General features: G+C 40.1%; 1 protein-coding gene across 2 annotated transcripts in view; it reads left to right on the plus strand.

The window, feature by feature from the left end:
* LOC126175305 (threonylcarbamoyladenosine tRNA methylthiotransferase) overlaps positions 1–15479 on the plus strand; it is a 140073-nt gene that overhangs the window by 119144 nt on the left and 5450 nt on the right. For both annotated transcript variants that reach the window (XM_049922006.1, XM_049922007.1), the window contains 2 exons: positions 10439–10619; positions 13268–13414. In XM_049922006.1, the coding sequence (XP_049777963.1) occupies positions 10439–10619; positions 13268–13414 (328 nt within the window). The remainder of the gene's footprint in view (positions 1–10438; positions 10620–13267; positions 13415–15479) is intronic.

Raw genomic sequence — 15479 nt, forward strand, 5'->3', positions numbered from 1 at the left:
CACACTTTTCTTCAAATTAGTACTATGTGAGGTCTTCTAAGTGCGAAACATGCCAAACTGAGCTGTTTATATTTAGCACACGTAAAGTAGGTTTGAGAAATCCTAGATATCCCACCATTAAAACAGATCCCCTCTTCCCAGTCAAGTACCCGCTTAGTACAGAGGATCTGAATCCCAATGACAGTCACGCTCTTCTACAGCCATTCTCAGTGGTCGAGCTGGAGAGAGCTTTCTCCTTTGCTAAAAATACTGCCACCTGTCCAGATAATATTCACTACAAAACACTACCTTTTACAATATGAGGGACAACAATACCTACTCCATATTTACAATAAAATGTCTTCTGAACATTTCAACATTGAGCCCATAAAGACAGCAGGATGACACCTGCACTCAAACCAGGGAAGAATCCTGATTTGGTGGAATCAGACTGACCAATAGCATTACTGTAACATCTCTACAAACAGGTGGAAAGCATGGTCAGATTTGGGTTAGAGAGATGGCTCGAATGCTATGATGTGTTCCCTAGCAATCAAGTTGTTCCCCCCCCCCCCCCCCCCAACCACCCCTCCCCCCGCTCCCCCACCCCCTCCTGAAAGCTATTGAAGATAATGTCTTACATCTGGTTAGTGACATACAACTCACTTCAACTGAAATGTGTATCTGTTGGCTTTATTTCAGGATCCAAGCAGCACCTATGATAACATAATACTCCCAGTGGTAGCACAAAACTAAAGGAACAAGGCAAACCCAACACATTTAAAAAACACCTGTTCTCTCTCTCTTTAATCGACTGCCATTAGTCTTACAAACAATAGGGCTGTAAACTACGAGTATTGAATTGCCACTAGGATCTGTGTTGGCACCTCATCCACCTTATAGCTACACCATTGACATGCTTAGGATATTCCTGTAGATGGTGAAAGTTTTGCGATACACATATGATATATGTATTTACATGTGTGTGGTTTTAATTAAACTTTCTGTATTTAACACATTACAACATGAAAGATGATAACTATACGAGTACCAAACTTGACAGCATTAATGATGAGAGTATGGGATGCAAGATTTCCATGCATCACAGCATCACTGTCCAGTTCCAATTATGGCCACCGGCTGCCGTGATCAGTGATTGTAATTAATATTCTCACGTATCTGATCATTCGCAGTGCACTTGTTGACACATCAACATGAGCTTGGACAAAAGGAGCAGGCCATTATTATTGACGGAGCTCTATTATCAAAACAGCAGTAATGTTGCAGCTGCACTTCGAGAATATTGCCGGCTGAAAGGATTATGGAAGAGTCCTGTTACTCCACCTGCTATTTGGAGCATGATGAAGTTTGAATCAACTGGAGAACTGGGCATTGCTCTGGGAAGAGGCCGATGACCGGTTGCACCACAAGGGGTTGATAAAATCGCTGTTGCTATGGCAGACAATGCTGCACGCAATTCCCGATTGTCAGGCAGTGCGTGTGCTGTGTCACGACAGTTAAACATCCCATGGATCACTTTACAGAAGGTGCTTCGAATCATTTTCAAATGGTATCCATACAAGATCCATATAGTACAGCAGCTTGCACCATGGGACCCACAACGATGTGTTGTCTTTGCTCTCCATTTTCTTGCAAAGGTTGATGTTGATGAGGGCTGTTATATGGACAGACAAACCTCATTTTTCTCTGATGGGTGAGGTGAACACACAGAACTGCTGAGTGTGGGGTCTCCACCTCCAGTCACTGTGCATGACGTTCCTCTGTATGGTGAACATGGCACCATATGGTGTGGCTTCATGGCTACATCCATCATTGGCCCATTCTTTTTTTAACAGGTTGGTACTCAACAACCACAGATGTGCAGTGTGTCTGGCCAGCATTCCTGCGATATGCTTCACCAGCTTGTCATATCTGCCCTACAGGAGATGATGCATTGGAACTCAACAGTTTTCATGCAAGATGGGGCACCACCACACCTTGCTCGTGAAGTTCACCTGCTTCTCTGAAACACATTTGGAAGTGATTGAATTGTCAGTGTGTTGTTTCCAAATGTTGGCTAGCACAATCACCTGATCTCACTCCCTGTGATTTCTGTTTGTGGGGCTGCCTAAAGGACAGAGTTTACCAGGGTAACATTTACACATGTGCTGATCTGAAGTGCAACATATCAAGAGATGTAGCCAGTATACCTACGGACATGCTTCGTTCTACTGTGCAGAATGCAATCCTGCGCTTTCAGACTCTTCTGGACATTGATGTGCGCCATTTTAGCCCCTTTTGTAGCGGTAGTGGTACCAGTTTGTAATGGTATGGTGTACCGTAGCAGCACATTAAAAGTGTTTCAATTGAATTGATTCTACTTTATTTGTCTTCCCAATGTCCTTGACATTAATGGTACCAAGATTGCTACTTGTACGGTAATTAGTTTCCATTTCATAATGTGCTAAATAGGGAAAGTTTAATTATAACCACCAATATTTGCATTCCAACAGCGGCTCACGAGAAACAGTTTGGATGTATCCATAGCTAAATGAAATGCAGTATTCTAGTCAAGGCACAGACTGAATCTGCTAGCGGTAATAGATGTAGCCTCGTACATCTTTCCTTGAAAGATTGTAGTCAAATATCTGGGACCATACGCTTACCTGGATGGAGCACACAAAATATGTGGCTAAGGAATGCGAGATATCTCTCAGCATAATTAGAGCTATGACAGGACTCGGGTGGGACTTGAATGTTGGCACTTTACCATACAATGGTATGTCCAATTATTGATTATGGGAGTGGTTGTTATGGAGCTGCAACTGACAAGTACATCAACAAAATAAATGAATGGTAACATGAAGTGCTGAGTGCCACCCTACCAATGTACTCTTGGTGAAGCACATGAACCTCCAATCCATCTACACTGGTTGGTTCTCTGCTCCAGATTTCTTCTTAAAAGGAAGTAATCTGAAATCAATCACCTCAAATGTAACCATGCAGTGTTTAACTGGACACTTCCAGATCACTAGACATCTTCCTCTCCTAGTCCAAGAGTATTTAGATACTCCGGAGATTTCAAGGAAGATCATTAGAGCACCTACACTAAATAATTTTAGTGTCACATTCCCACTGAAACTTACAGTGAATGTAGTAACTGGTATTACCTTTGACTTTGAGGCTCATGTTAACAATAAAACTTTGTTTCAGTTTTTAAGACAGTATCCTGGCGCAATGTATGTCTACACACATCAAAAAAAGTTTTGCATTACCCTAGTTCCAGAACTCCTGAAGACAGATGTTGACTTTAGATATTGTATCACAGACACAGTCCCTTTGACTATTTGGAAATGTCACTAAACACGTCCAAACATGTAAACAACCATGCATGAGCAGCGCCTATTAGATGGAGGGGGTTCGACAGCCGATCAGTTCCAGTCATTCCACCAGAAAGGAGGTAGACGGCTCATGTTGTCTGTAATTCAACCATGCCTAGACAGTCAGTACCACAGTTCGATCACATCTGCATTGTTACTGTGTGCCAGGAAGGGCTCTCAGCATGGGAAGTGTCCAGGCATCTCAGAGTGAATTAAAGCGATGTTGTTCGGACATGGAGGAGATACAATTGTCGATGATATGTCTCAATCAGGTCGCCCAAGGGCTACTACTGCAGTGGATGACCGCTACCTACGGATTATGACTCGGATGAACCGTGACAGCAATGCCACCATGTTGAATAATGCTTATTGTGCAGCCACAGGACATCACGTTACAACTCAAACTGTGCACAATAGGCTGCATGATGTGCAACTTTACTCCCAATGTCCATGATGAGGTCCATCTTTGCAACCACGACACCATGCAGCGCAGTACAGATGGGCCCAACAACATGCTGAATGGACAGCCCAGGATTGACATCACGTTCTCTTCACCAATGAGTGTCACATATGCCTTCAACCAGACAATTGTCTCAGAGACATGTTTGGAGGCAACTCGGTCAGGCTGATCGCCTTAGACACACTGTCCAGCAAGTGCAGTGAGGTGGAGGTTCCCTGCTGTTTTGGGGTGGCATTATGTGCGGCCGACATACGCCACTGGTGGTCATGGAAGGCACCGTAACGGCTGTACGATACATGATTGCCATCCTCCGATCGATAGTGCTGTCAGCAGCATAGTGGTGAGGCACTCATCTTCATGGACAATAATTCGGGTCCCCATCATGCACATCTTGTGAATGACTTCCTTCAGGACAATGACAGCGCTCGACTAGAGTGGCCAGCATGTTCTCCAGACAGGAATCCTATCGAACTTACCTGGGATAGTTTGAAAAGGGCTGTTTATGGACGATGTGACCCACCAACCACTCTGAGGGATATGTGTCGAATCGCCATTGAGGAGTGGTTCAATCTGGATCAACAGTGCCAGAAGGTTCTGCTGTTAGGTAGTTCTCATGGCAGAGGTGTAGGCCAGCAGTTGCAGGAAGTGCTGGGGAGTGAGTACCAGGTCACCAGCATTGTGAAGCCTAATGCAGGATTGGCTCAGGTGACTGTTAACATAGGGGGGTTATGTAGGGATTTTACTAAAGAGGATCAGGTAGTGATAGTGGGTGGGGCTGGTAATAGTATTGATAGGGATGGGGAGTATGACATAGATGGTGACCTGGAAAAGATAGCCACTCAGACTGGCAACACGAATGTGCACACGAATGTGCATTTCGTGGGATTGTTTCAGCATCACGATTGGCCTCATCTTAATACAGCCGTCAGGCATAATAACATGAGACTTGGGGGTGCGCTGATGACAGAAAGCATTGGTCACATTTCAGTGGTGTCGGTGGAGTCTATCAGCAGGACAGGTTTCACTAGACATGGCCTGCACCTCAACAGGTATGAGAAGGGGAGGTTAGCAAAGCTTATAGGTGACAGCATAGGTGGGGTTGGTGGGATCACTCATGGGAAAATTCCTGCAGTAGTGGGTGTTAGAGCTGCACCTTTTTTAGATTGAAGTCAGCTGATAGGTATTCCTGCTTAAGGGAAGTCTCTCCAACAAAGGAACCACTTTTGACAAAGCTTAGGTATCCAAGTAATGAGGGAATTAGTATATTTCATCAAAATATACAAGGTATTAGAGATAAAGTTAGTGAATTGCTTATAGATGTTGACTCTGAAATTATTGGTGTATCTGAACACTTCTTAAATAAGGAGATAATTCAGAGGCTTCCTTTACCAGGATACAGGTTGGCTGGCAGCTTTTCAAGGAGCTCTTTGCGGTGTGGGGGAGTAGCCATGTATGTGAAAAACGGCATCCCATTTGAGTCAATTGATGTTTCAAAGTACTGCACTGAAAAGGTGTTTGAATGTTGTGCAGGTGTGGTTAAATTTAATGGAGCTAAACTTCTAACTGTTGTTATTTATAGATCCCCAGACTCCGATTTCACAACATTTTTGCTACAGCTAGAGGAGGTTCTTGGTTCACTTTATAGGAAATACAAAAAGTTAGTTATATGTGGTGACTTCAATATTAATTGTATAAGTGATTGTGCAAGGAAGAGGATGCTGGTAGACCTCCTTAATTCATATAATCTTATGCAAACCGTATTCTTTCCAACGAGAGTGCAAGGGAACAGTAGAACAACCATAGACAACATTTTTGTTCATTCCTCATTACTAGAAGGGCATTCTGTTAGCAAAAAGGTGAATGGTCTTTCAGATCATGATGCACAAATTTTAACTTTAAAAGATTTTTGTGCTGCAACACGTGTTAAATATAGTCATCAGCTGTTTAGGAAAGCTGATCCAGTTGCTGTAGAGACCTTTGTAAACCTTATCAAGGAACAAGAGTGGCAAGATGTTTATAGCGCTGATACAGTAGACGATAAATATAATGCTTTTCTCAAGACTTTTCTCATGCTCTTTGAAAGTTGCTTTCCGTTAGAACGTTCAAAACAGGGTACTAGCACAAACAGGCAGCCTGTGTGGCTGACTAGAGGGATAAGAATATCTTGTAGAACAAAGTGGCAGTTATATCAAAACGTTAGAAACAGTCAGAATCTAAGTGCAGTAGCCCATTACAAACAGTATTGTAAGGTGCTTAAAAATGTTATTAGGAAGGCAAAAAGTATGTGGTATGCAGATAGAATAGCTAAGTCTCAGGATAAAATTAAAACCATATGGTCAGTCGTAAAGGAAGTGGCTGGTCTGCAGAGACAGGTCGAGGATATAGAATCAGTGCGTAGCAGGAATGTCCGTTTTACTGATAAGTCACATATATGTACAGTATTTAATAATCACTTTCTGAATATAGCAGGTGAACTAAATAGAAACCTAGTCCCAACAGGGAATCATATAGCGCTCTTAGAAAAAAGTGTTCCGAGACTGTTACCTGAAATGCTCCTCCATGATACTGACAAGAGGGAGATTGAGTTAATAATTAAATCACTAAAGACCAAGAACTCTCGTGGATATGATGGGGTATCTAGCAGAATACTGAAGTATTGTTCTATGTATGTTAGCCCAGTACTTAGCCATATCTGTAACTTTTCCTTTAGGAGTGGTTGGTTTCCTGACCGATTAAAGTACTCGGTAGTGAAGCCACTTTATAAAAAGGGAGACAGGGATAATATTGACAATTATGGACCTATTTCTATGCCATCGGTGTTTGCTAAAGTTATCGAGAAGGTTGTATATACAAGGTTACTGGAGCATTTAAATTCACATAATTTGCTGTCAAATGTTCAGTTTGCTTTTAGAAATGGTTTAACAACTGAAAATGCTATATTCTCTTTTCTCTGTGAGGTTTTGGACGGATTAAATAAAAGGTTGTGAACACTAGGTGTTTTCTTTGATTTAACGAAGGCTTTTGACTGTGTTGACCACAAAATATTACTGCAGAAGTTGGACCATTATGGAGTAAGGGGAGTAGCTTACAATTGGTTCGCCTCTTACTTTAAGAACAGAAATCAGAAGGTAATTCTCCACAATATTGAGAGTGGTAGTGATGTTCAGTCCCAATGGGGCACTGTTAAGTGGGGCTTTCCCCAAGGGTCGGTGCTGGGGCCACTGCTGTTTCTTATTTATATAAATGATATGCCTTCTGGTATTACAGGTGATTCAAAAATATTTCTGTTTGCTGATGACACCAGCTTGATAGTGAAGGATCTTGTGTGTAATATTGAAACAGTAACAAATAATGTAGTTCATGAAATAAGTTCATGGCTTGTGGAAAATAATTTGATGCTAAATCACAGTAAGACTCAGTTTTTACATTTTCTAACTCACAATTCAACAAGAACCAATATTTTGATCAGACAGAATGGGCATATTATAAGCGAGACGGAAAAGTTCAAGTTCCTAGGCGTTCGGATAGATAGTAAGCTGTTGTGGAAATCCCGTGTCCAGGATCTTGTTCAGAAACTAAATGCTGCTTTATTTACCATTAGAACAGTATCTGAAATAAGTGACACTTCAACACGAAAAGTAGTCTACTTCGCATATTTTCATACGCTTATGTCGTATGGTATTATTTTTTGGAGTCATTCTTCTGATGCAAAAAGGGTATTTTTGGCTCAAAAACGGGCTGTTCGCGCTATATGTGGTGTAAGTTCGAGAACCTCTTGTCGACCCCTATTCAATAGTCTGGGAATTCTGACATTGCCCTGACAGTATATATTTTCTTTAATGTCGTTTGTTGTTAGCAATATTAGCTTATTCCCAAGAGTTAGCAGCTTTCACTCAGTTAATAATAGGCAGAAATCCAATCTGCATGTGGGATGCACTTCCTTGACACTTGTGCAGAAAGGAGTGCAGTATTCTGCTGCATCCATTTTCAATAAGCTACCACAAGAACTCAAAAATCTTAGCAGTAGCCCAGACTCTTTTAAGTCTAAACCGAAGAGTTTCCTCATGGCTCACTCCTTCTATTCTGTCGAGGAGCTCCTGGAAGAGCTAAAAAATTAAGCAAATTCCAGTGTTACATTGTTGATTTTCTTCATTTAAACTTACGACTTGTCACCTGAATATGTTTTTTTTATATTTCATGTTATCTGTTTCTAATATTGTGTTATAGTTTCATGTATTGACTTGTTCCATGACCATGGAGACTTCTCCATAATTTGGTCCCACGAAACAATAAATAAATAAATAAATAAATAAATGAACTTGTGTATAATATGTCACAATGAAAATAGGCATGCATCAATGCAAGAGGACGTGCTACTGGATATTAGAAGTACCAGTGTGTACAGCAGTCTAGACCACCACCCCTGAAGGTCTCGCTGTATGGTGGTGCAACATGCAATATGTGGTTTTCATGAGCAGTAAAAAAGGCGGGAATGATGTTTATGTTGATCTCTATTCCAATTTTCTGTACAGGTTCTGGAACTCTCGGAATGGAGGTGACGCAAAACTTTTTTTGATGTGTGTATACTGATATCTCCAAAACCAATTACTCTAATGGAAATGCATTCTGCATACCACATTTTCAGAATTCTGGGCTATTCACATTCCCAACAGAGGGAAGTATCATGACCAGAGAAATTGTTATACTAGAAGCATTTCATTTCTGCTTGCAGATGACAGCATATTTCCTACTCATTGCTTCTTTAGCTGCTACAGCAGTACTTAAACAGTTTTAGAACCTATTTGACTAAAAATTCCCATTGTGTACAGTATTTTTGAAGTGTTGGAACTGATGCATTATGGAGGTTATTCTGTTAATTTCGCTTGGATGGAATCTCACTATGGGATCACAGGCAATGAAGCTGTCAACCGTTTGGCCAAAGGAACTGCTGTTATAGGACTTACTGCCTGGACTGCAATCTCAAGTCCTGATTACTGATGTGTCCTATGTAGATGCATGAGAGAATATTGGCAAAGGAAATGGGAAGAAACAGTGAGATACAATGGCAAGAAATATTCAGCAATTCAGCTGTCAGTCCTCTATCCCATGCAATCTTATATCAGTTCAGTGCCTAGGCACCTCACCTCCCTAACAGTCAGACTCGAATTTAAATACAGATATTTATGTAAATATCATTATAGAGACTTCTTTCTGCTTATGTGGAGAAGAAATGGACACCAATTACCTCTTCTTTCAGTGCCCCAGACTACATGGAAGTATTACAGTCCTACAGGAACATGTGAAGCACATGTGACAGCTTTTTTTTAGCAACACAGACTCATAGACTTTCCCATGCAATGTACAGATTCATTGTTGCTGCATTTTAAGACCAACATATCATTGACAGTGATCTACACAAAAGCATTATATAACATTTGGTTTTATACTGGTTATAGGGTATTTGTCTATCTGTAACACTCTATGTCCTATCAATAGCTGTATGTTGTAAGTAGACTGGCTGTATAATGTAAGCTGATGGCCAATAAATTCCAGTACAAAAAGATAAACTTGCCATCCGTCTGGTCCCTAATAAATCTAAATATAGGGCAAGCCCATCAGTATCTGCTTCTTGTACCAATAGGTTATTTTTGGTTCTTTGAAAATACAAAACATTAATCTTTGTGAGATAAAGACTTAAGCTATTCACTGTGAAACCTATCGTGTGAGCTGTGTCTGATAAATGTATGTACATTTCAGTTTTTGAACTGTCATTTAAAGTTATTGAAAAATCGTTTTAAACACAGCAGCAGACACAGTACCAAACCATGTGAGACAGAGCATCTTATGTTCCTTCCTTCTGAATTTAGTTTTTTGGTGTGACCTGCCTTCTGTTACAAAGATAGGTCTCCAAAGTTCTGAAAAACAGAAAGGAATGATACTGGTGTGTAACAAGAAATAGTTTTCTTATCACTACTTTTGTGAATCAGTGTCACTACTACATATTTAAGAATGTCAGAAAATATACTTTGAGTCACCAGTTGATTACAAAGATAGCACAGTGATGGCCCATTCAGATCAGCACAAGATTGTAGTTCTCTGCTGAAAACTTGATTCAAGTCAGTATTTTCTGTTTCCGATTATTTCTGGTTTAATATTGTTATACTTATTTGCACAGCTTCTTTTTCTATTTACCTTTCTCCTACTTATTGTTTGCATTTACATATAGTAGCCTTTCATTTTATTTTGTATTTTTATGAACGTTTCAGGTTTTCTAATTAATAAAGTGCATCCACTAAATTATTCTTTAGTTCCTGAGGGTACTAAACAAATTTTAATACAAAAAACATTTCTTTGCATAGAATTACCTAACATTTCAGGACGTCATCTGCACAACGATGTTAGCAGGAAGCTACAGGGGGTTCTTAGTTCTTATGCTCTGGGAGAGTACTTTGTAACAGATTATGTGCCTTTTTTTGCTCTGCTTTCATACATTGTGTCACCCACCTCCAAATTTTGTGGAAGGCTGTTTGGAATATAACTTTGTGTAACAATACAATATAATAACATTGTGCAAAAATAAAAATGTTCTTACTTTGCCTTTATTATTATAAATTTTCAGAGTTCCTGGTGTTACAATTGCAACAGATATAATTTGTGGCTTTCCAACAGAAACAGATGATGATTTTCAAGAAACAGTTGATTTATGTAAAAAATACAAGTTTCCTAGTCTGTTCATCAATCAGTTTTTCCCCCGTCCTGGAACACCTGCCGCACGAATGCGCAGGATTCCACCACACGAGGTAAGCTTTCAATTATACGCTTCTGGTCATTAAAATTTCTCAGCTATGGCAATGGTATGCAACATACATCGCAATTGCTTGAGGTTTAGTGCTTGCTCAGACATGCAAATGATTAAGATTGCCGTGGGCAGGAGTAATTTCAACTATGTTTTGTATGTAAGGAATGATTATACTTTGGATTTCTCATTCAGAAATCAGATGTCATTGTTGGTTGGTTGTGCGAAGATAATGTTATGCCTCCTATAAGAAGGGTAAATGTCTGCTAGCATGTGTCTGAGTTTAACAATGGCAAAATAGAGCCCTAAGGAGGCAGGATAGAGGCCTAAGGAGACTATAGTTTGTCATTATGCAGTATGGCTGTTCGCATTAGTCAGGATTCCACGACTGTCGTCTTAATATGGAATCAGTGGTTTCAGAAGAGCCATTCTTAAAGTCCAGCAGGATCATTTAGCCCCTCGCGACTATTGGCCGAGAAGGCAGACATATTGTTTGCTCACTGGTTCAGAATCGTACACCCTCACTACAAGTGAGGTAATGGGGTTGTTTGCAATAAGACAGTTGTATCTCTATGGACAGGCTGATGTCTCTTTGAACACCACAGACAGCCAGCACGGCGGCCATTGTTGGGTCTTTCCTTGAGATAGCAGCTGAAAGAGGCACACCAACAATGGTGTGCCCAAAATAACATTGACACCGAAGTGGCAGCACATTGCCTTTTCAATCCCCGTTCTGTGGTCAGAATCACAATGGATGTACCCATTGACAAATAGCTTTTGTCATCATCATCTGGGCCCAATGCCTGGTGTTATAGTATAGGATGCCATTGAGAACACAACACAGCTACCTCAGTTTCTCGTAGCTTGTAATGTGGACTGCAGCATTACTTTCTGACATGTTAAAGCTGATGACTGTGCCCTATCTTTGAGGTTGCCATGATGTCATATTTCAATAAAGTAATGCAAGACTGCACAGTGCTCTAACTGTCCTGGCTTACCTTAGTACCCAGTGTGTTGGATGGTTGCCCGAACCAGCACATTCTCTAGATTTCCCACCTGTTGAAGACATCTCATGGGTTACTGAGAGACTGGCACACTAACACCCATTAACCACGGTGTTTAATGAACTCCGATAGAGAGTTGAAGCAGCATGGAATGATTCATCAGTCATCCAAATTCAGTTTGACTCGATGCCTAGCCTGCTTGGATTCATTTCTGCTACCGGTGGTGGCACCTCTGTAACTAAATCTTGTATCCTTTGTACCTCCTTATCACTTACGTATTTAATCAAGCAAAGGTCCAGGATGGAATAACAGCAGTACAGAAAGGACTGATTGCTACTCATCTCATAGTGGAGACATTGAGTCACAGACTGATCTGGACCAAGGATGAGGACACCCTGTCCACATTCTTCCAGAGCCTAATCATCTTCTTCCCAATTTGCTTCACCTGCTCCTCTCAAGCCATCAAGCCACCTTCCTCGATGTTGATGTCTATGTCAAGGATGGCTATATCAGTACCTCCATCCATGTAAAACCTACCAACCATGAATAATACCTCCTCTTTGACAGCTGTCACTCATTCCATACCGAGAAGTCCCTTCCACACAGCCTAGGCACACAAGGTTGTCACATCTGTAGTGTTGAGCAGTCCCTCTCTAAATATGCCAAGGTCTTGCGGAGGCCTTTATAGATTGAAATTGCCCCCTCAACCCAGTACACAAACAGATCTCTTGTGCCTTGTCTTTCCAGCAGTCACCTCCCACGTACCCACTGTCTGAAAACAAAGGAGCACTCCTCTCATGACTGAGTACTACCAAGGACTGGAGCAACTGAATCACATTCTCCTTCATGGTTTCAACTACCTGTTATTCTGCTGTGCACTATCCTCTCCACCCCTTCCACAATGGTATTCCGCCACCCAACAGACCTACACAATATCTTTGTCCATCCCTACTTCACCCCTGTTCCCAGCCCCTTGTCTTATGTTTCATATGCCTCCCATAGATGCAGACACAAGACCTGACCCATACATCATCCTGCTACCACCTACTGCAGATCTGTCACAATTTCCTACCCCATCGAAGGTGGGGCCACCTGTGAAAGAAGCCTATGATCTACCAATTGTGCCACTTTCTACATTGGTGCCTCATGTCCCCTCATTTAGCTCATCACCCTTCCCAGCAGATTGCTGCTCCATCAGACACAGCCACAGTTGGGCTCAAGCACCCTGAGACAATGGCCATGTGTGTGTGAGCTGTGCCCGTGTGAATGCGAGTATGTTTTCTACTGCAGAAGAAGGACTTTGTTCAAAAGCTTTAATATTTAAGCAGTCTTTTTCATTGTGCCTATATGCATTCCATCATTGCCTCTATGTGGTAGGTGGCAATCTGTCCTTTCCATATTACATATTTTATTGTCTTTGCCACTATACTGTATATGCACTATAAATAAAATTTAGTTATTTGCTATCCTTATTTATGTTTCAGTAGTAATGCCCATGGTGTACGGCGCACTTACCGTTCTTGCACAGTGAAGTGATTTAATTTATCTCGGCCTTAGGAATCTCTTGCACCTGTTGGACCTTGTTTCTTATTCAGATGTCTGTTTCTTTTTAATTAATTAGTCATTGACTTTTTGCATTCTTTCACAGGTTAAAAAAAGAACAAAACAGTTGTCAGAGCTTTTTCAGTCGTACTTCCCATATGAAGGGAGATGTGGAGAGATATGCAAAGTTCTTGTTACAGAACTGTCTCATGATATGAAGCATTACGTAGGTCACACGAAAGCTTATGAGCAGGTAATATTTTCTGCAAATTTTTTTTGTTTCAAACTAATAGTACATCATTCATTACCAAAATTTTAGTATCCTCCTCCTCCTGCTGCTGCTGCAGATAATGAAGATGAGACTTTACTTTTGTTTTTACAATTAGTTTCATAAAATCCAAATGCAACGAGAAGTAGAAGAAGCAGAATCTCTAGTCAGATCCATACTTTTTCCTTTGATGTTCTTGATATAATGACACAAATTCTCATAGGTACAAGTAGATTATTTAGACGGAAACAAAAAGTTCACTCTCTAGACGTTAGAAAAAGATGAAAAATGAATGTATCTAGGAGATGTAAGGTGAGAAATTACCAAACTTACCCCAAGGAACAAATGAGAGAAGCTTATAAAACTTCCCCTCTTTCTGTGTGTACCTCCATATCAATTTATGGACACAGCCTTCTTGACTAAGTGACTGCTTTCCGTTTGCATTGTATTTTGACTATCATGTATCTGTAGCAGTGCTCTCCATTGGTCCATTTTGTGTAAGAGAGGAAAAAATGTGAAGTTAATGCACACGGATGTCAAAAATAATGTGAACCCTATAGGCAAATATTTATGGGTTCAGGTTAGAGAAAGTAAGATCTGTAATGGCACATGGTAATTACACTACTGATCATCTTTTAAGCACTGAACCAAATTTTTGTTTGTTTCTGATTATTAAACATCACAATTCTGTAAAATACACTATCAGGAAGTGACAGGGATGATGAATGTTAACGAGACGTATTCTGGCTTTCATGTGCATCAAGTCGTTAACTGAGCATGGGCCTTTCTCACAGTTTTTTAAAATTTTATACTTACATCATACAAGATTGGATAAAAGAAACCCATTCTAAAACTGATGTAACTGCTGGCTACATCTTATTTGTAGTCAGTCAACATCTCATCTTGCTTTGGGTTATCTGTTACAAATTAGAGTGTCATTACCTTCAGTAATTGTGTTCTTAACTTGTCATTCTGTTAACACTGAGTTCCCATTAGGTATTTTCACTTGTAATTTTGTTTCATAAAGTTACTCACTTAGTCTGATATAAGACATACTCTCATTGCTAGTGTTTTTGTCCTTCTCATACCTTGGTGCCTTAATGTGCCTCTTCTCACTTCCATAAAACAGAATAGGTTTAGAGATAATGGCATACATTCTGGTTTTGAAATCATTTCTTATGCGCGTGCCAAAGTGTTTATTAATGGACCTTTTGAGTTTCTTGTATATAAGGATATTGTCTTCTAGATCAGAGTTAACCCCGTTAATATTTATAATGCAGCCCAAATATTTAAATAAAATTATCTGTTGCATTATTTCCTCATTTACTACCATTTCCATCCTTTGTAAATATTTTCCTCACATAATCATTGCTGATCGTTATATTCACATTTTATATTCCTATGATTTTGTGGAATTTCATTACATTCCTATGAAAGTTATCTTCTGACTCCACTGTTACCTGGCTGTGAACAAGATTGTTTTAATAACATTGTTACTCTCAAAGAATGTTCCTATTGAATTCGTCTCTTGTCAATATTATTTATGTCCTTGATTGACTGGCAGGGACATTTCAGACTCGTCTGTAAATCCTTTACTTATTTGATCATGTAGGAGTTTGATAGCATTGATGTTTTATAATCTTTTAGTGTATTACACAATATTTCTTGTGTACAAATGCATAATTTTGCTTCTGTTAAGATTTCATTCTTATAAGTGACCCTGTCTTTCAGCATCTGTTACCCATTCACCAAATGGTTAACTGCACTTTTCTACACGAAACTAATAGAGCATCAGTAGCAAGACTGATCACTTTCAGACCCACATTTTAATTAATGATTTCACAAGTTAACTTTATTTCATCGGTACCCTCAGTCTCAGAAATGCCAACATTTGTTTGAAAAAAGATGCAGAACTTCTTTCATAACACATGTTGTCCAACAACTGTTTCTCCTGTCTAGTTGTTGTCCTGGTTGCCAGGTTTCTCCCAGTGTAAAACTAACTTCTTGTATAAAAGTGATATTTGTGGGGAAAAATCATGCCTGTGTGGAA

This window comes from Schistocerca cancellata, chromosome 3 (assembly GCF_023864275.1).
Source record: "Schistocerca cancellata isolate TAMUIC-IGC-003103 chromosome 3, iqSchCanc2.1, whole genome shotgun sequence".
NCBI lineage: Eukaryota > Metazoa > Arthropoda > Insecta > Orthoptera > Acrididae > Schistocerca > Schistocerca cancellata.